Genomic DNA, 21,069 nt, shown 5'->3' with positions numbered 1-21,069 from the left:
ATACCAAGTGATTCACAAGCAAAGTTAAACACGCAGACATGCACTCACCAAACTGACTTCATCCCACAGATTCAATACTGTGAGAACTGAATGTTTTTTAGTTCTACTAATATATGAGAGCTTCCCAAGAGACTATTTCATCTTAAGCCACGGTTTAGTGGCTTAACATTAACATTTTGGGACATTACTGTACTTGTGATTCATTTTTGCATTTAATAAAATCTGATTTAATATGCCACACAAATACAATGAATGGATTTAGGTTTTGGCAATATTTACTATTGCTCATTAATAACAGTACATCTTATCAATTAATCAATCACTGCAGTACTAATCTCAAGTTTTGATGAAGCTCGCATTGATTTTGGTACGAGCAGCGTAAAGACAGAGGCTCAGCAAACATGCCAGAAATGCTGCAATATCTTGCTTTAACTAAGTTACAAGACAATATGAAAAACTACAATACTCGGTGTAATAGTTCCACCCTATAGTTAATTATGAGACCGGCTGGATGAATAAATGACCACAACCTGTGTCAAAGTCTGAAAAATGTGTTTTTTTTTATTATGTTTATACAGCATATCGTTAAGTATACATTATGTTTAATTCACAAAATTGTATTTTATAACATATCCCTTCTGCTTATTGGGTGAGATAAGTCACAAGCCACAATATAACCTTTATTATCAAGGAAAAGAGGAATTCTGGTTTATGATGACTGATTACTTAGCTGGAGTCGGGCAGGTTAAGTGAGTAATTTACACTCGAGGGATGGCGTTTTTAAATGGGGGAATAAGAGCAAATAAAACGGTGGGCAAAAAGCAGGCATGAAAACAACTTGAGCCCTTAGGAAAACAGTTGACATCACACTCTTAGAACAGGCTTTATGATCTTTGCAGCAGTTTGTTCTTATCCAATCAATTCTCTTATAAAGTGCCCAAAAATTATAGGGGAAAAAAAAAAAAAAACATATGAAGCTTTCATTCTCTGCTTTTTTGCTAATTCAGATGTCAGCTGTGTCATTTTTAAGAGAAAGAACAAAAGCACCGACTGTGTTCAGGCTGACACATGTCACAGGCGACAAAGCATTCAGAAGTCATTTACTTTCTTTGACAAACTAAATGAGAAAACCAAGAGGAGAACAGTTTGACTGCAAACAGTAAAAAGGTTCAATAAATAGAAAAAAGCAGACTAAAGAAACACACGACGTAGAAGCAGAGTACCTCCAGCAATGCCAGTTCTGTCCCCATCCCCCCCCCACATCGAATGATACAGCGACACCACCCACATCTGAACTCGCTGGCTAAGGGCCATCAGGCCCTACATATATTTTGATTATAGCATTATATGCGGTTTCTAATATACCACAGAATGAAACTGTCGGGGACTGCAGAGCCTCAGTCCAAGTTTTTCGTGTTAATATTCACTTTCTCATAACCCTCTCAAACAACCTTCTTCTACCCGCGAGCAGAAATGATTAAAAGAAAAGCTCAGAGATTGCCAGTCATGATTCATCAGTGCAAGGGAGACTTGGCACTGCTGCAGCCTGTGACGTCTGCGAGCCCAAACCTACGGCATCTCTTAAAATAAACAGAGATATGCTGGAAGAGATCAGGGACTGCTCTTTATCAGCTGAATCTGCTGTCGACTTCAAAGATGACGATGATGGTGATGATGCTACCGATTCTGGCTTTTCCCACGACTTTCAAAATAATGATTCAGTCATTGATGTGCCCCTTTCTTAGCCAAGTTGTGGATACAAAAAAAAGAAAAAAAAAGAAAAAGAGGGGATGTGAAGGAGTCTGTGAAACACAAACAGCATCATTCCGACCAGAGATATATTACAAATTCTGTTAGCAATAACTTATGTCACATCATGCAATAAAAAAATAAAATAAAAGTAAAGACAGGGAACAAATACAAGATTGATTTCCCCTCTCCCGTTTCCCTAAAATGCATTGGCAAGCAAGGTAATGTCCATTCTGGTTTGGTTGTTCTTGCCCCCCCCCCCCAGTGTGGCACTTAAGTTCTTCTGATATAGTTGCTGTGTTTTCTTTTTTCTTGATTTTTTTTTCTCGATGAGGTAAAAATGAGAGACTGAAGTACTTGGATGGTGAAGAGTGGGTGATGGAGAGAAGAGCAGAGAGCAAGAGGAGCTCAGACATCCACCCAGCTCTGCTCCACGATGGCCGTCACCCTCTTCTCGTACTCTCTCTTGTTTTCCTGATAGAGCTGTGCGGCCTGACTGTTGGCTGGGCTGTTGGGGTTTGGCTCGTCCAGCAATGACTGCGAGAGAGAAAAAGGAAGACTAATGATGAAAATGTTGACATCCTGAAGGTTAAATAACCAGGAGAGATACTTCGGATGTCCCTGTATAGAATCATCATGCTTCACCGTGAATTAAAATGTATGAAAAGGGAGTGAAACACGACCAACCTGGATGGAGGTGAGTATGGACGACACATCGTATGTGGGGCTCCAGCGATTCTGAAGTATGTCTAAACATATACTGCCATCTGCGTAAACTGACATGCAGAGAAAAAGATCAGCAACACATTTACAACTAAAGCTAATGAAGAATGTATCCGTGACCATTCATTTTATGCTAATGTGCGTTATATTTAATGCTGTATGCTTTCATATTTATTTGTTGCCCCTTGTTTTCTTATTGTACTGTTTTTGTTTGACCTGCCAGAGGCTACAGATTAAATATAGACATTAATGTGCACTGTCCCTTTAAATAAATACAGGACACTTTTTTAAATTAAACATTTAAATTGAATTTAAATCATCAAGACAGTTTCTTTACATTACTGGTGAAGTACATTGTAATCTGGTGCTTGTTCTTATTGTAGCATTGCAAACTGAAAACTTAAAAATGAAACAAAGCCATAAATAAGTCTAACATATTACGTACATAACTCATCACAATGCCGGCATCCACCAAGGTTATTATAGTTCATAAAAATGTGTGAAAATACATTTTAGGCTCTGATGCATGTTTATTGAGACTGCGAGATCTGGAAGACTGGGTCTACCACCAGAAACTGAATAAAATAACAAACCATTAAAAAGGAAAATTGACAAATTTACAACATGTTTAGCAAGAGTTGGATATTTATTCTGAGTAAAAATGTAAAGAAGTTAAACATTCTTACAATTTCATTTTTAAACAGAGGAATTGGGCCGCTGGTATAAACCTAGTGGAAAGTTGCAGTGGTTCATTTTTGCTCCTGGACATTTTTTTTAACTCTTTAAAAGAAAAAATATATATATTAACACTGTAGGGTTTCATTTAATAGCTACAGAAGTCTTGAAGTCTGTGTTTATTTGCACAAAATATATTAAATATTACACAATCATCTACAAAAATCTACAATTTTTTTTAGATTGGGTTTAAAACTGAAGCATAGGGGTGCTGGTTTATCTGGCTGGATTAGCTCACTGGTTCAGCATGTGACTCATTTGGCATAAGGTTAATGTGGAGGCCGCCCTGATGCCATTTACTGTTCTTTCTTCCAGCTTTCCTGACGCCTTTCTACCTGCTACAATAAAAGCTAGATGCAGATAAAGTCCTCAGTCTTTAAACTTGTAGACTTTACTGCAGGCTGTCCACTCTCCTTCTATGAGATATACCTGCAGCATATAGACAGGGATGATGTTACACTAGATTTAGTGTAGAAAGTAATTAAAATAGCCAGTAAAAGTCTGATCTACTGGCCTGGCAGCCAAAACATGTTATGTTGAACACTTATTCTAGTATACTTCAACACATAGATCACATAAACATACCTGAAGTTTTAAAATCTATTTTTATATTATATATATTGTAACAAAGATGTTTTTAAAGAAATAAAAGGCAATGATTATGTAAATAATTTAAATTTTTATTCCTACAATTTGTTTTTTAGCACAATTTTATATAAACCCGACTGAAAAAGTAACATTTTAGATGATCTGTAACAGATAAAGGATATAGTATAGATATAATACAAATACACACAAATAGAGCCATTACAAAAAAGTATTTCTGTATCAACTATAATGTGTTCAGAAATGACCCCACACTGTCATTTTATTCACTAGACTAGCTTAGTTGCTTGAAGGTCAGAACACTTTGTAAGCTTCAGTGAACATGGGTGCTGCACCACTGATAATTGAGGGCATTTCAACTGCTAGCCCACTTACCATTTGGGTGAAACATTCTGGAGACAAACCGAACCGTGGGAGGCTTGTTTGGGTACTCCTCAGAAAACTCTATCAGAAGCTTAAATGTTCCTGCAGAGATAGACGGAGAGGGTATGAGGCAGAACAAATGACAGACAGAGGGAGCGCGAGGGGGGGGGGTGAACGTAAGTAATTTTGCAAGGAGAATACAGATGTGAAGGATGGAGGGGGTCAGACAAAATGAGGGAAAGAATTATGTTACTATAAATATCAGCAGCTCGACTGAAAAGAGAAGCTAGAAGGTTAATTATTATAAAAGAAGCAATGGACAGTTTTAAATCCAAGCTTGGAGAAAACTGTATGAACGCTGCCTGCCCGCCTGGCAGGGGGACGACAATACCACATCAGCCTTTTATGGTCGAGGGGTAAAAATCGTACTTTATGATGCTGCGTCACCGACCTACAAACTTCTGTTCAATTCACATCATACTATAGTTAAAATAAGTACTTTTATTCATATTTATAGAGCCAGTGCGTGGATACAGCGAGTTTTCAGCCCACCAAAACTGAGCCCCTGATAATTGTTCAGTTGAAATTACTGCAGCTGTGATAACTTGCCAAAGGGACTCCTATACAAAAAATTAGACTACAACTTCTTCAACTTTCAAGGATTAAATGTCAGTTCCCCTTTCTACTTAAAAATAATTGTAGCAGTTCCTAACTCTCAGAGGTCTAGTTGTTATCACATGATCAAAATATGATGACCGATTAAAGTACCAATTTGTTTTCAATTTAAGTCATTTTAAATGCATTTCAGGCACTTAAACCACTCCAGATACTCAATTTGTAATAATTTCTAACTTACAATTTAAAAAAAAAAAGAAGCTATCTACTCAGAGGTGTGGCGATCCTCACGATAATTGTGGGATTTTGTGCTCAGGTAGACTGATTATTTGAGCATGCAACCCATAATCATTTCACTACACACACGCTGCCCGAAAAGTAATAATACATTGACTGAGTTCTCCGACTCTACAACAACATCACGAGTTCAAGGCAAAGTTAAACCACATCTAGAACTCAGATAAACATGAGGCTGCACTTTAGATGACTCAAAATGTAGAACTTACCATCTTCAAATGGTGTTCCCACAGGCCTGCAGAAGGCAGAGAGAGAGAGAGATTTAAAATGTTTCCAAAATCCAAATATCCCCACTGCTAATCCCCATTAAGACCCTCTCTAGTAGTACTGCAGTCTGTCCTTCAAGGAGTAGAAGCTCTGCAGACACCAGGGTCCATATTTACTAAGCTCTTCGTGCTCACACAGAACATGTTGAGGGGCCAATTAAAACAGCTGCCTTCATACTTTACATGTGTAGCAGCCTCCCCTTTGATTTAGGTGAGCAACTACGATCGAGTGTATTTTTATAAACCCATGTGAGTATTTCTAATTTGGTTTTGTTACACATCCTTGGTCCTGGTTGGATTTCTAGTTACTTTCAGCTATTCAATTTGCTTGTGCATTTGATGTTTTATTAATTCTTGCGACTTAAATTTCACATCACTTCTGAGTAGATTTTTCTCTAGTCGCTCTTCTTTTAAACACGCACAGCAAATTATCCACCAGAGATACACCCAGTATGCAAAAAGCTACTTCTTTAATACGGGTTTATTCTTAACACACTTTCTTATCTCTAACAGTGTCTTCCAGCCCTCTCTTCCACTGAACACTTGCTGTGACTCCACATGCTGATTTTCCAGACTGCTCTGTGCAACAATCAGGGCTGCAATCAGAAACACTTTTTAAAGCAGAAGGATGTGGTGGACGAGAACACAGTGGGGGTGGGTGGGTTGCAGAATCTGCGCATCACAATCGCAGTGGCACAGTCAAGGCGGCAGGGCGGATTTAGAGAATGACTCACCCAAAAATAACAGCGTTCCAAAGCATGATGTTGTTCTCTGATGGCGCTCCGCTCACACCGGTAGGAGGATCTTCTTGAAGTCTGGGCAAGACGGAGAAAGAAACAGAGACTTTAGAGTGAAGAAAAAGAGGTGAGACGAGAAGACATACACAGCAAAAAAGCCTGAATCAGTGGAAAGGGAGGCAGGGACATGAAGTAAAGGAGCAAAAGCAGGGGGGGGGGGGGGGGGGGCGGGGGGGAGATAAGGAGAAACATGAAAAAGAATGATGGCAAAAAGAAAAACCCCTTAGATGTAAAGGGAGAGAAGCAAGTGGGAAAGACAGCTGAGGAGGGGTGATGGTTTTAATTAACAGCTTTACTGCAGGAAAATTAGCAATCAAAACACGAACTGCTGTATCAACACGACTTTCAACAGACAGCCAGGCTCGCAGGATCAACAGCACTATGACAGTCCTGTTGTCACATGTCAGTGAACATAAGCGCTCATCTGAAGCACTGCAGCACCAGTATTGTATCCACAGTTACCATCAAATCTCTGGTGTTGTTAATGCAAAGCACTTAAGCCATCAAGTCGACCTTCACCTGAAATGACTTCAGAGTAGCACCGACGGGCTATCAGAACAACGTCGAAGCAGGAAACGAGCGGAAGCCAAGAGCCTACACTACAAAGTAAGCTCAACACATCCAGGATCTCTTTTCCTAATCTGTCTTCCCTTACCCTACCATCAGCCATCATCAGATTGTGTTATCACCACAACAAGACAACCCAGGCTTCCCCCACTAAGAGCACTAACGAAGCAAAACTAGCACACACGACCAATCAAAAACAAGGACATCAAATCCAATTTTAGAGATCTAACTAAATCTAAAATGTCGACTGTGTAAGACACAGGAGGATCTGACATGTCATGGCAACTGCTTGTACAATGTACAGGCTGTCGTTTGATATGTGTGAAACCGTTTCAGCCTCATTCGTTCAGCCACAGCACTGCTCTGAGAGGGAGGCAAATTGGGTAAGCAGTTTTAGCCTATGTGCAAGTTTTATATAAGGTCAGCAAGAAAAAAAAGCCCTTTTTTGGCATCACGTCATTATATTAAAGGTCACACACACACACACACACACACAAAAAAATAAACTATTTAAAAACTGCTTGTAGCCAATAGCAAAAAAAAAAAAAAAAATGTACTGATTCAAATCTGTGTATTATCATCTGTGTTTGACCTTTTCACCTCTACTGTGACCTTGGACCCAGACCTTCCCAGTAACAGGAAGCCTGTAGTACTACAAAATAAACCTACCTTTGTTTTAATTAAGCATATTAAAATATCCTACAAGTAATATTTTCCCACCATCTTCCACAATGTGCTGATGAAAGTACTGCGAATCATATTCCAACCATAACCTTTACATTTCCTCTATAGACGCTCTACACTGCTAAATAATTCAGCAAGTTTGGTTGTGGAACCATGTGGAGACAAGTGATGAAAACCGGCACATCTACATGTCCAAACATTCTGGCTAATTGATAAAACTTATGTTTCTTCGTATCACAGCAGCTAGACCCGGCCTGGCAGACTGGGCTCTAAATGAAATCACTTTAGTGTTGTTGTTTTTTTTTAAACAAGTTAAGGTGGAATAACTCTGCTATGTTTTCAAACATAATGTTTCATATTATATCTTCTCTACACAGACCTCTATCTGATCCGATGAAAGGTGAAAGATTGTCAAATGAGTGCCAGTCAAAGATTTGGAAACCATCACTTTTCACATGATAGCGCTTGTAATTTGAAGGTAAAAGAGTGAGAAGGTAAAAATAAGAAACTAAAAAGGGTTTGAGATCATATATACATTTTTTTGGACTGTTCAGCACCCAAATGATTTATCGGCTAACCCAAATTAACCACAGCTGGATTAATCATAATTAAAAATAATAATTAGTCGAGGCTCCACAAATAAAACTACCCAGGCGTGCCTGACAAACGACATGCCACAGCAGCAACTGCCTAGCAACAGAGGCGTCAGCAAATCAAAACAGGTGTGGCAGCGGGTCAACAATTTAAATGAAGTTTCCGACAGCGGCCTCAATAAAATCTGTGTTGGCTATCAAACTGATTTCTGAAGCTCATGGTAGATTATTGTGCAACATTAAAGGTCTTGCTTCAAATCACCAAATCTATATAGGCCAAGTCCGGCAGTCACTACAGGTTATTGAGGCCTACAATTCCAGGCCCGGTTTAAAAGCTGGTTTAATAAGAGCTTATAGCTATAAAACAAGGTAGGCTGATTTGTGCGTCTGTGAGTGCAGATCCATGTCTAAGTCCCTTGCTGTAGACGGACCCACTGCAATTAACCTCATTTACAGTAATCTCCCTGAACTCTTTGCTGGTAAAGGGAAGCTCCACTGAGTTCATCTTCTAGGATAGACCGATAGTTTATTTTACTTGAAATGTGAGGATTACTCACAAGTCTGCAGTAAGGAAGATTAGGGCAAGTACGGGACTGTTGATGAAGAGACTGCGTGGTGGTAAATTTGACATGAATTGTCAGAAAATAAACTGAGAATGCATTTTAATATATTAGTATCAAGTTATTATGTTATTATTATATTAAGCTATTATGTAAAAATAAAAACAGGATTATTTGCCTTAACTATATGTGGACCAAAACATGCTCTCTGACCACTAGAGACCAACAGCTGAGGCCAGAAAACACCCGATTAAGATTTAAATTTTAAAAGACTAGCCTCTTATCCCTACTATACCAGCCTCTTTGATTCTCTTTCTTTGATTGAATCCTGAACTGAAATTAGCCCAATAATTTCATATTAAAAGCCTCCTTGTGTAAATCAGACACATAAACCCCAAAACTGAGGTTACACATTTTTGGGGGGAGAGGTTTGGCTTTTCCTCAATAGAAAGCATTAAATAAGTAATAAAGTAAGCATTTAGCAAAACAGACTCAATGGCTATGAAAAGGAAAACTGCTCTTATATAAGAAACATTCATATCATCTTTTTGTAGTTATATATCATGAAATACATCCAACATGTTTTCTCTTTAAATAGAGACAAAAAGTACAACTTGGTTTCATGTGACATTAGTCACTGTCATTTTAGACTCTTTATATCAGACACTGCATTGTTGCAGGACTTTAATTGCAATCCCTCATAAAACTGTTTATTATTCTAAAAACAGTGTGGTCAAGATAATCCTTCATCTCAAACAAAGCCTTCTGGGAATGATGCAGTTTAGCAAATTCAAACACCTGGGGTTAAAAAAGGTACACAAAGTGTTATAACATGTGCCAAAAGAGGTTTTAATGCTCTCTAATAGAAATCAGAGCTTACACACTATTTAAAATATCCATGTGTTATATGAAAGGGTAATACCTGATTTACAATGCTGCATTAATGCTACAAAGTAAGCTAAAATGCGCTAAAATGTAACTACATGTATAATCATAAGTCTTCCTCATAGTAATATACCCTACAAACTCAGTATTTGATTAGCATACAGAGAATGTATCTACTAAACAATAAAACTATTTTAAGAGTGCAGAGAGATGCCCTGTTTCTCTTTCTTTTTAGCTCTGACGATGTGTGTATACATTCAGAGTCAGCTCTGAAGTCTTCTCTCCTTCCTGTGTTTCGGTAAAAGTAACTGCAGTTTGTGGTTTATCAGCTCCAGCCCAGCACGAGCGGCCCAGTTTCATTCATGAAGGCAGCAATGCAGACAACAACGTACAAGAATAAATGCCACAGCTCACTGCAGCGTGGACTAAAATTATTTCTGAAAATGTATCTGGCGAAGAAAAGAAAGTTAAGCCTTACTGAATATAGTCAAAAAGAAAGGACCACAGCATTTATTTACCGTCTTATTACACCTAAATTACTGAGCTAAAACCCCACACAACAGTGTAGCGGCCCATTTTTAAGAAACATACACTTTGACTTACAGGTCAAACAGTTGAGGTTAAGCAATACCATGCAAGACTGAATTCAATCAGCCAGCACTGGCGTGGACACATGCTGATTCGGGCATGTGCAATTGTGTTTCCCTTGCCTCAGTGTCACCATTTACCACCTGGGGACTAGCAGAGCAGAGTTCAGTTACAGTGACACATTATCCCCTCTGCTTCAATGGTTGCTCTTAGTAGAATAGCTCAGCATCTTTTTTCCACTGACAGGTGTGTGTGTGTCTGTTATTCACGCACACACAGTTGGATGCCATATGGAGCGAGGCAACAGATTGGGGATAGCAGGTATTACAAGCAGGCCCTTGCCAGGTGTTATTCCCCCAGGAAGCCTTAACATATTCTTTTTGTTATCGTATCATCACGTACTAACTGTGTGTATTAAATATCTGGATTTAAAATAAAGCATCAGAAACATGTAGATAGAGCAATCCCCGACCACAAACCTTGGCAAAACCTGCAACCCCTAGGATGAAATATGACCATGCCGACTGATTGACTTACTTGAAAGCACAATATAAACCTACAGCTTGCAGACTGCGGGTATTAATAGGATAAATCCTGTGACATTTAGCTTCTAATCGGGGCCAGTTAAGCCAAGACAAACGGTCACCAGTAAACCTCTGCAAGTGAAGCTGATCCCACACCAAAAAAAGAAAAAAAAACAAAACTAGCCATAAAAAAAGAAAACGTTATTCCCTCGGTACAAAAACCTCCCCCCACTGCAGAACACAAACAGCGTTTAAATGATCCCCTAGCGTCTCGGTTACTTCATTAGCCATCAAATATCGAGACAAACCATAACCGATGAGCCTGTCTCACATTAACTCCTGCCTGGGTTTCTGCACAGCATTGTTTGCACCAGGAGCTAACACTAAGCTAGCTGCCGACAGCTTCATGGGCTAAAGCTACACAGAGATGCCCAAACGATGAGGACGGTACCTTTTAAAATCTCGCATGAGCCGTCTCCTTGCCGGTGTCGACATAATTCAAAATGTGTTAAAAATACAGATATTTAAAAAACAATAATAATAACCCAAGACCATAGACCGAATACTGTCGGAAACAAAATCCGGTACTTCTTCCGCTTGCAGCTCTTTTCTTCTTCTCCCTGAACCACTGGCTAGCTTTAGCTATTTATGGTGACGTCGGTTGCTTACAGAGGCACAGCCCCTTTTAGCTCACAAACGGTGCTGATGTAAAAGCGTTAATTTAAACACCTCCGAGCTGCAAATCCAACTATTTTTGATACTCTTACTATAGGTGGTGTTCATTTTCTCAAAATACCCGGAACTCTTACATACTGTTCGTGTCAAATTTAACTTAAAAAAAAAAAATAGCAGCAAAAAAATTTCCTAAATCCTTATTCTTTTCCCAAACTGCTCCAGAAATACACAAAATATAATATATTTCAAAATGTACACTGTTTATTGATATATTTATTTAATATTGTGCTACAATTTTCTGTGTATCCAGGCTGTTCCAGGTCATATCTGTGGAGATATGGATTTAAAAAATAAAATAAAAAAAATCTACCACTGTGGTTCAAATCAAGGGAAAATAGTGTTTTTTGGAAATCTTGTGACCGTGAAACTATAAATGTCATATCTGTGTTTATTTTCTTATGGGACAGTGGTGACAGAGTTCAAGGCGCACCATGACATTGTCATGAGAACTTTTATTTTCCCACCACATTTTATCAAGTTACTTTGAAGGGTCGTATGGAAACACCATAGGAGGGATCATATATGGTACATGTAAGAAACAGAGGTCACACAGAGGTCTGCGGGTGCCTTGAAATGGACACGAGATCTAAAACAGGGCAGTGGTTAGAACTGTCACCTTGTAGCAAGAAAGTTTTTGGTTGGAATCCTGGAGCCTTTCTGTGTGGAGTTTGCATGTCTGACCAACTCCAGAGTAACCGACTTACTCAGGCTTCCTCCCACAGAGAGACAGAGACATGGATTTTAGTTCAACTGATGATAATAATTTAGTAATGTATGTGAGGTAAATGTAGTTTTTCTACCTATCTATCTATCTATCTATCTATCTATCTATCTATCTATCTCAGCGCTTAGACTTGATAGATCAAGTCTAAGCGCTGAGCCATCTTCTATTCACACGCTATTAGAGATGATGTCAGTGGAAGGGTGGGCTGTCAAGAAGCCATTCTTATGGAAGGAACACATGGGGGAAAAGGCTGAGGTATAGCAAATCACACAATAACTGGACTTAAAATCAGTGGAAAAAGGTCTGAAGGAGTGATGCATCCAAATTTAAAATTTGATCCACCATTCAATACCGCCTGGAAAGAATCTGATTAGCAACAGCTTCATTTTTCAGCATTACAATAATCCCAAACACCCTGCCAATGGAGTAAAAGCATACCTGGATAGAAAAACACATAATGGAACCAAATTAGTCATGGATTGGCTTTCCCAGATCCCGAGCCTCAACATTATGAAGGAGTGTGGGATCATCTTGACAGAGAACAGAACACAAGGCAGCCAGCATCCAAAAAATAGCTTTGAATGTCCATCAAAAAGCCTTGGGAACTATTCCTGAAGACTACTTAAAGAAATTATACGTAAGCTTGCCTAAGAAAGTCCAGGCTGTGTTGAAGTTTTGCACGGTGGCTGATGACCTGCCCAGGGTGTACCCCGCATCTCGCCCTATGGTAGGTGATAGTAATAGTCTCCAACCCTGAATTGGATAAGTAGCAGAGAATGGATGGATGGATAGTTCCATTTCCATTTGAACAGTTCACCTATTTCCAATTTCTGAAATTTTTCTAGCAAAATATAAAGAATAAAGGGGTGGCTCAAGACTTTTGCACAGTACTCTGTCTCTGGAGTTAGCCATTGCACATACTGACCAACTTCATCTGTTCTCATGGTAACAGTACAATTCATATTTCACCTTTAAGAGTGCTAACTCAGTGAGGTGCAGACCTGTGTGAGTTTCAATCAATGCCATGATTTTAATAAACTTAAAAACCAAATATTTGCTGCCAAAGTTTTTCTGCTATGTTGCCCTGATGAGAACAAAATAACCCAGAAGAGTGAGACTGAATGAAAGATTTTTACCTGATCTAACTGAGCTTACTGGGAACTATGGAACGTGTTTTACTTTTGATTTGATTGAATATCATCCCTCTAATACAATCTACCTACTCTGACTTACGGGCGGAAGGCTGACAAGTGAAAATAAAAATGAATGTGCATCTGGCTCGTAATCCACTCTGCGGTAAGTAGCTTAGCTTAAAATCTACATAATTTGTCTGTAGGTAATGCACTCTGTCTGCATGGTCCTCCTTGTGAAGTGATTAATATCAAGTCTGCAAATACACCCTCTGACTTTTAAACAGTTCAATAGTTACTGAGAATACAGTTGCTGTCATCATGCTGCAGCCTATAATAAATACAAGTATACTTCGATGCACAGAAGGAAACTGCACTACAATCAAATAAAGAGCCAACCCTTTTCATTAACTCAGGGTGTTCTGATCCCAGACGTGGAGCATGTTCGTGCACTAGTGGTCAAGAAAAGCTATTAGCATGAGATAACAATAACCAGTTTTGTTTTCATGCTTCCATGCTTCTCTGTGATTAGCACAATATTACAAATACAACAGGCCAAATAAAAATGCAGCACTCTGTAAGTGTGGTTGTGCCTGCAGTCTGGAAAAAGAAAAGGAAAATGTTTTTCTCCTATTGTTTAAATAGCATTTTTTATTATAAATGGTTTGTTGTGTGTTATATTTTCCTCTAGAAATTATTTTCAGTTTTAACTTATGCATCTTTATTATGGTTTATTATTCCCTGACAACAAATGCTCTCTTTTCTTGTCGATTTATTTACAGTTTATATTTTAATCAGACTTAATCAACCTTCTTAATAAATTTTGAGTATGTCTGTTTTTACTGGCTTTGATGGTGGTGATGAGTCAAAACGACTGCGGAGATTTTAGATTACGCAAAGTTAGACATGCACAGTTACATGGATTCTTGCAGAGAGAATTACCTCATTAATAGGGGTGCAACGATACACAAAATTCACGGTTCGGTTCGATACTTTGGTGTCACGGTTCGATATTTTTTCGATACAAAAAAAATGTTCATGCCTTTTTTAATTTGTCATTTATTAAAATTATAAATATATATTTTAACTCAAAAGTACAGTTTTTAAATTTAATGTTGCTGAAACAAAAGTAATTAAAAAAATAAATATATCTCAGGGCTCTCAAAATTTCAAAATCCCTGGTAGCCCTTTGGGCAGGGACTCTTCAGTTTTTGGTAGCCCAAAATAAATTTAAGTAGCCCAAATAAAAAAGAGAGGAATTTTTTGATTGATGTTTTGTTTCCTTTACAATATTATACATTAAAGTATAATATTGTAAAGGAAACAAAACATTAATCAAAAAATTGTTGAAAAACAAATTACAACATTGTATAAAAATTACAATCATCAACTCAAATACTTGGTTCTAATTGAACAGAAATTTCTATGAACTTGTAAGAACTGTGTAGGACATGAATCAGTCTGTGTCAGATCCTGAATTTGAAATTTCCACTGAAGTCACGGGTAAGAGACAAGTGGAACCAAGATCTAGGCCATTTGCTTTTTGAAGTTTGCAAAGACTGCTAAATTGTGCTAGTGGTAGTTCACTCTTTGCAACACAGTACGCTGTTCTAAACAGATTTTTCAGGTTTATTTTTAGTATGTTATTTGCAATTGGTGTTTGTTCTGGGAAAGATATTGCAGACTGAGCAATAATGCATTTCTTGCATTTCTCATGGGTTCTAATGGGGGCCTTTCTTAAAATGACTGGTCCCAGTAACAAAGGCGCTTGTCGACTCAGAAATCGAGAGAAAACCAACAACACACCTGGCAGAACATCATGTTATTTACACGGGTGCACATAAGTGGTCCGCATGTGCGCATTCGCTGTCAAAATAAAAGATGCGCACCAGATAAGAAGTTGCAAAGCACTGTTTTTGTCCGCTAGAGTGGGATTTTCACGGCACATTCCGCACCACATTCCTGTGCGTTCATCATTTGTTTGAAGCCAGCTCACCTCCTGCAACCACTTTTCCGAGAATACGTGCTTCTTTTGTGGTTCGGACTCCTTCTGACATTTCTTTGGAGGTGGAGGAACACCAAAGTAATTGCTTAAAGGAGCTTCTTCGACATCTTTAAGAGTTCTAAACAAATGTCTGTCCTCCTCCAGAAAATCTTATGTATGCAAACACGCGTTGCAACTTCATATCTTGTGCGCGTTTTTTTTTTTTTTTTGACAGCAACTCGCACTTGCGGACCACTTATGTGCAGCCCCGGTTATATAGCTCGTCATATTGCAGCCACAGAAATTATTTTGTCCATGAAACCATAAAGCTGCACTTTCTTTTTGCCTTATAGTCTGATTTGTCATAACTTTTCCGTTTTGTGGTAAGCTTTTCTTTGGCTGTCACTTCTTCACCCTGACCTGTCTTATTTGGCTCAGCAGAACTAAAATATATATCCTGCTGGTTTTACACACACCCACACATAACGGTCAGCGATTCTCTGCGCGATCAACCTCTCATATGTTTAAGCTTGCTGCAGGAGATTTCACTTGTCATGTTTGCATAGTAAGCTAACAATTGATAAGACGATGTCAGAGGAATTGGTGCGCAAATTATCATCACTCACCAATCAGTACTGTCGCTCTCTATACACAGTTAGCGCGATTGCAAAGTGAAAGCAAAAAACAAGCGCAAATTCAAATGCGATTTCAATATGTCACATATTGACAGTGGCTCATCGATGCCAATGACATAATTACCCAGCTACATTTCCGAAAGAATGAAAAAGCATTGACATATATTTTTCCTTCCTACAATAGCCCTACGGGCAGGGCAGAGATAGATTTTGGTAGCCCGACTGGAAAGATCGCTAGCCCCGGGACGTCGGGCTAGCGATTTTGCGAGCCCTGTATCTGATTGAGGAATCACTCATCTTTGGAAAAGAGAGTTTATTACAGAGAAATGGCTCTTTCCAAAATAAAAGCTATACTATACGCTTCTTTGGGCTATATTCTCAGCAGCATATTGTAGCGGGTCAGGGCTGTTCGGGGTTCTGTTTGTACAGTTATGTTTTGTTTATGTTGCCATAGTGACGGGTGACGCCCTCTCGCTGCGACGGTGTGTCCTTCCGGGGTCAGAGGGCGCCCTGTGTGTTGTTGTTGTTGCTGTGCGGTTGCCGCGCTGAGCAGTTAGCTAGCGGCAGTGTTCTTCTGCAGATGTCAATAAACGGCTGTGCTCCCTGGCTAGCTCACGGGAAGCAAGAGCAAACGACACCTCCGTCTCCTCCTTGTCTGAGCTCGCCACATTGGTGTCAGAAGTGGGATGATGGTGGCACTCCATGTTCTGACCCGAGTGACTTTTCCCCTGTCGGTCGTGACCGGCCGGTGCGCCAAAAGAAGGCACCTGGACATTTGCAGGACTTTGTGTGGGGGTAATGGGGTCGTCGGGGACGACTGACCCCTTAGGTGGGGGCTATGTAGCGGGTCAGGGCTGTTCAGGGTTCTGTTTGTACAGTTATGTTTTGTTTATGTTGCCATAGTGACAGGTGACGCCCTCTCGCTGCAACGGTGTGTCCTTCCGGGGTCAGAGGGCGCCCTGTGTGTTGTTGTTGTTGTTGTTGTTGCTGTGCGGTTGCCGCACTGAGCAGTTAGCTAGCGGCAGTGTTCTTCTGCAGATGTCAATAAACGGCTGTGCTCCCTGGCTAGCTCACGGGAAGCAAGACCAAACGACACCTCTGTCTCCACCTTGTCTGAGCTCGCCACAATATTAAACATAAACATAAGGAGAATCATGTGCTAACGGCTGTCTAAATGACTCGGGTAAAGTTTGTAGCATGCATGCTTGTTGTTTTTGTCTTTGCACTAGGATGATGTCGGCGTGAACGTGCAGTCATATTCGTTGTGTTCCCACTAGTGCTGTCAGCGTTAATCTCGTTGAAATGACGTTAACGCCACAACACGGCAAATCTCCTTTAACGAGCTACTCCTGATCACCCGATGCGTGGGGATAGACGGCCAACACGTTAACGAGCTAACTGCGCTAACACACTAGTTCCCACCCATGTAATTGAGCATTGCGTGGCACATCCAACATACTGTTTTACTTTAGTCCATGACGCGCTTACCTTCAGGGTCATACTTCACATGAAAACCAAAATAATTCCAAACGCCAGATCTGAATGAGGGTGGGGGAGGTTCAATTTGCCATGTTGCAAGGAGAGCTTAACTTCTGTCTCGCTAGCTTGCCCTGCGCTCTTCCTTCTGATGATGCTGTCTGTGTTGAGCGCTCAGTGGATCTGCGCTCGACAGTGCAGCCTAGGCGGAGTAGTCGAACGCAGATTCACTGAGCGTTCAACACAGACAGCATCGTCAGAAGGAAAGTTGATAAAATAAATTACAAATTTTGTATTGTTCATACATATGCGTACCGAACCGAAAGCACTGTATCGAACGGTTCAATATCGATATGAGTATCGTTGCACCCCTACTCATTAATCAGTCTTCATAAAATCCTGTAAGATAATATTATTCATAGTTACAGGCTTCAACGAGGTGTTATTTTTCTCTCATATGTTAACTGAAGTGGTGCAAAGTTGATTGAAGTACTTTTTAAATAATAAGGATTTAACAAAAGTATTGCATTAACTGTTTAAGAGTTAAATCAATTTTTGTGCACAGTTATTTCAAGAGGCTCAACTATCACTGGACTGCCAAGCAGTTTTATAGCCGGTTGATGCCTGTATCCTCGATGTTCCATGACGAGCTACGCAGATAAAAGATTTGGACTGAAGTCCAGTCGTTCAGCTGGAGTTTACCGTCTTCACAATGGAACTGTCAATATGAGGCGCAAAGAGATCTCAGTGCAAATTAAGGTTGAAAAACCAAAATAAAACTATCAGAGAGAAAGCAAAATTATCTAGTAGATTCTTAAAAGGAATCAATGCACTGACCAACTGTAGCCTAAAAGACCACAGGAGAAAGGAAAGTGGATGATGGCATCATTCCCATCATCCACTTGATGCCCAAATAAAAACAACTTCACAACATCAAACCAAGTCAAGAACACTCTTGAAGAAGCAGGTGTGAAATCGTCACTTCTCCAATCAATAGAGACCTCTATACAGAGGGTGTACAGCAAGGCACAGATCACTGTTTACAATTAAGAACAAGACGATCATAACAGACTTCATCAGAAAACATCTAATTAGATATATGAACCCAAGACTATCTCGTATCTCGCAGAATGGTGAGTAAACATGGAGAAAATAAGAAACAGCTCAGAATCTGAAGGATACCACATTATCTGCAAGTCATGTTGGAGGCAGTATTATGACATGGGCATGCATGGCTGCATACTCTGGCTGCAAAAAGCATTCAAGCCAATCCTTATATGTAATTTTTCTGGGGTGTTTCCAGTTACTTTTGAACCTCGAAAACATGAAACAGAAGGTATACACTTCAACTAAATAATCAGAGTTTCAAAATTAAAATTAACTGTGGTCGTTCAGAGAGGCAAAATTACAAAAGTCTTGCTGACTCACCAAAATAGAAATTAGTTCCAGCTCTAATCTATTCTGATTTCTGGTCTCTGTGTAAGTGAATGTGATTCTCGCTGAGAAACAAGTGACATTATTTAATCATCTGATTGTTTCCTTTGTTACAGCGTGCATGTAAAGCACCTTGTCATATTTCCGCTGACTGGTAACTTCATCATCTCTGCTCTTTGCAGAGAAAAGGCCAATACTTGCTGGAATTTTAAACTGGAGAGCTGTTGCAGAAAAACTCATCAGGGTCATCTGAAATCTACTGGGCTTCAGTGAAATCCCACTCAAAGCTTCAGCAAATCTAAATGACCATTTAATCTAGCTTAATTATTCTCTTGGCCCTTTGCTTGAGAGAGTCCAGTCTGCAGCTATCAATAGAGCCAAAGCTTTGTTAACAGTGAGAGAATGTAGGTCACTCACAAACAAAAGTGGCTGGCATCAGCTCACCCTATAACTGGAAATGAAAAGCATTCATGTAATGAAAAACACATTTTCACCCTGCCATGCTTTGCAAGCTCTTGGGGAAAGAAACTGATTTATATATGGTTTCATATCAACGGCGATGAAGCCGATTATATCCACTGAGAAACAGTGAAATGTTGAACATTATTATGAGTGCAACCGATTGGGTTTCTTGAACAGCTTATATTTCTTGACACAGTATTACTTTGATTTGCTGTTCGATTACTGGAGAAAAGGGTAACCCTCTGTTTGTCTGCCTATCTGTCGGAGTTGGATAAACGCCTGGATCCAGCCAAAACAAGCAGGAAGAGAGTACCACTGCTGAGCTCAGGTGCTTTTAATAGAAAGGGCAAAGAAACAGTACATTGCTTTCTCACTTTCACCGAGACGCAGGGACAGTGTTGTTTCCCTTCATCTCTCCTTCTCATACAAACATACTGTTAATAAAACCATATATGTGTTTTAAGAAAACCTTATCTTTCTTCGCTGAAACTGGTTTAGTGAAACATTCAAACTCTACAACTACAGTGTATACAACGCAAACTTTACATAGTCCATTTAAAAAGTTTATATTAGAAAAGTTATTGACTCTTTAATCTTTTTCTTGAAGCTTACAAATCCAAACTGACATGCTTTCCAATCACGTGGGAGTTATTAAAGTAAATAAACACATACTGTGTTAACTTTACCATTACTGTGCATGTGTGTGTTAAGTGCACCTTTACTCCTCCTGTGGGAATTAAGAGGGTAAGAAGCAGCCAGATGTTTCTGATCAAATGAACTGATCTTCAGCAAATATGTGCACCTCCTATAAAAACAGACGTTTTGGCGATTTGTTGGTCTGTGGCATTCACGTGTGTAACATGATGCCACACTCTTCCCTGTAGTGGACATTGCAGCAAATTCGCCCCAAGATCAGTCCCCCAAAAATCCACCTCAGACCCTGCAGACCTCAGCTGGCATGTTAAATGTTGATTTCATGACAACACAGTTAGAAAAAGACTTAGCAAGTAACTATAAGACTGCTTGAGCAGTTTCCTTGGGACAGAAAAGACAAAAAAGAGATGTTTAACTATAATGCACAGCACCATGTTTGGTGAAAGCTAAATACATTATATCAGCACAGGTCATGCCGGCTGTCAAACATGGTGGTGGATGTGTGAGGATTTGGATTTGTTTTGGAACAACTTCTTGTTTATGAACCCTGGGAACCTTGCAGTTATACTGCTGACCATGAACTTCTCTGGGTACCACAGTATGTCTGACAAGCGGTCCTACAGCTACACCTCAGCTAAAACTGGGTCATGTAACAAATGCAAATCTACAACAGAATGGCTGAAAAAGAAAATAATGCAGGTGCTGCAATAGCCAACTCAAACATCAACCTAACTGAAATGCGTGGTGGGAGAGCTGTGCATAAACAAGTGCCAGCAAACCTCAATGAACTGAATGAACGTTGTAAAGAGGAGTGGGCCAAAGTTCCTCCACAACCATGTGAGAGACTGATGAAGTCATAGAGACAATGATCACTGGAGGTTTTTGCTGCTAAAGTTGTATGTATAAACTAAAACTGGGCTGATGAGTCAGAACTAATTGTCAGCCATTAATCTTAGATTAATCTTATTTTCATCACAGTGAAACAGAAAAGAAAAATGTTAATGGACTTGAAATAAATATGTTCTTCATTAATATGATAGGCCTGTTTACAAAATTAGATGAAACTTGGTGCATTAATAAGTACAATCAGACAGCTGCAGTCTTCGGGTTGTTTACCTTTAATACTTCCTGCCTTCTTCTGTTTTGTGTTGTGTGGATAGAGAAATCACTCCGGCCTGCATACCTCATGCATTAGTCTCACTCTAGTGACTCATTAGTTTTTACAGAAACCTGCTTCTGGCTGGAAGACTCCAGCCTAAGTGTGAGGGCAGGACTGTGACTGA

At 39.5% G+C, this 21,069-nt stretch overlaps 1 protein-coding gene across 1 annotated transcript; it reads right to left on the bottom strand.

Moving 5' to 3' along the window:
• Positions 1-535: 535 nt before the first annotated feature.
• Positions 536-11,193, bottom strand: ube2b (ubiquitin-conjugating enzyme E2B (RAD6 homolog)). Its single transcript, XM_040032290.1, has 6 exons — positions 11,004-11,193; positions 6,089-6,169; positions 5,298-5,323; positions 4,189-4,278; positions 2,437-2,525; positions 536-2,286 (listed from the first exon to the last, which is right to left on the bottom strand). Exons 1-6 carry the CDS (start codon positions 11,045-11,047, stop codon positions 2,158-2,160), a joined length of 459 nt encoding a protein of 152 aa, XP_039888224.1. The 5' UTR covers positions 11,048-11,193; the 3' UTR covers positions 536-2,157.
• Between the last annotated feature and the right edge of the window lie 9,876 nt (positions 11,194-21,069).

This window comes from Simochromis diagramma, unplaced genomic scaffold, assembly GCF_900408965.1.
Source record: "Simochromis diagramma unplaced genomic scaffold, fSimDia1.1 OVJJ01000216.1, whole genome shotgun sequence".
NCBI lineage: Eukaryota > Metazoa > Chordata > Actinopteri > Cichliformes > Cichlidae > Simochromis > Simochromis diagramma.
The sequence above is the reverse complement of the archived record's forward strand: the minus strand, read 5'-3'. Positions and strand labels throughout refer to the sequence as shown.

Excerpts from the sequence above, each read along its gene's own strand:
- ube2b (XM_040032290.1), bottom strand. The coding sequence starts at position 11,047 with ATGTCGACACCGGCAAGGAGACGGCTCATGCGAGATTTTAAAAG. Across the intron at positions 5,324-6,088 it reads TGGAACGCTGTTATTTTTGG|GCCTGTGGGAACACCATTTG; the intron begins GTGAGTCATTCT and ends TGCCTTCTGCAG. Across the intron at positions 2,526-4,188 it reads CAGAATGTTTCACCCAAATG|TTTACGCAGATGGCAGTATA; the intron begins GTAAGTGGGCTA and ends TCTGCATGTCAG.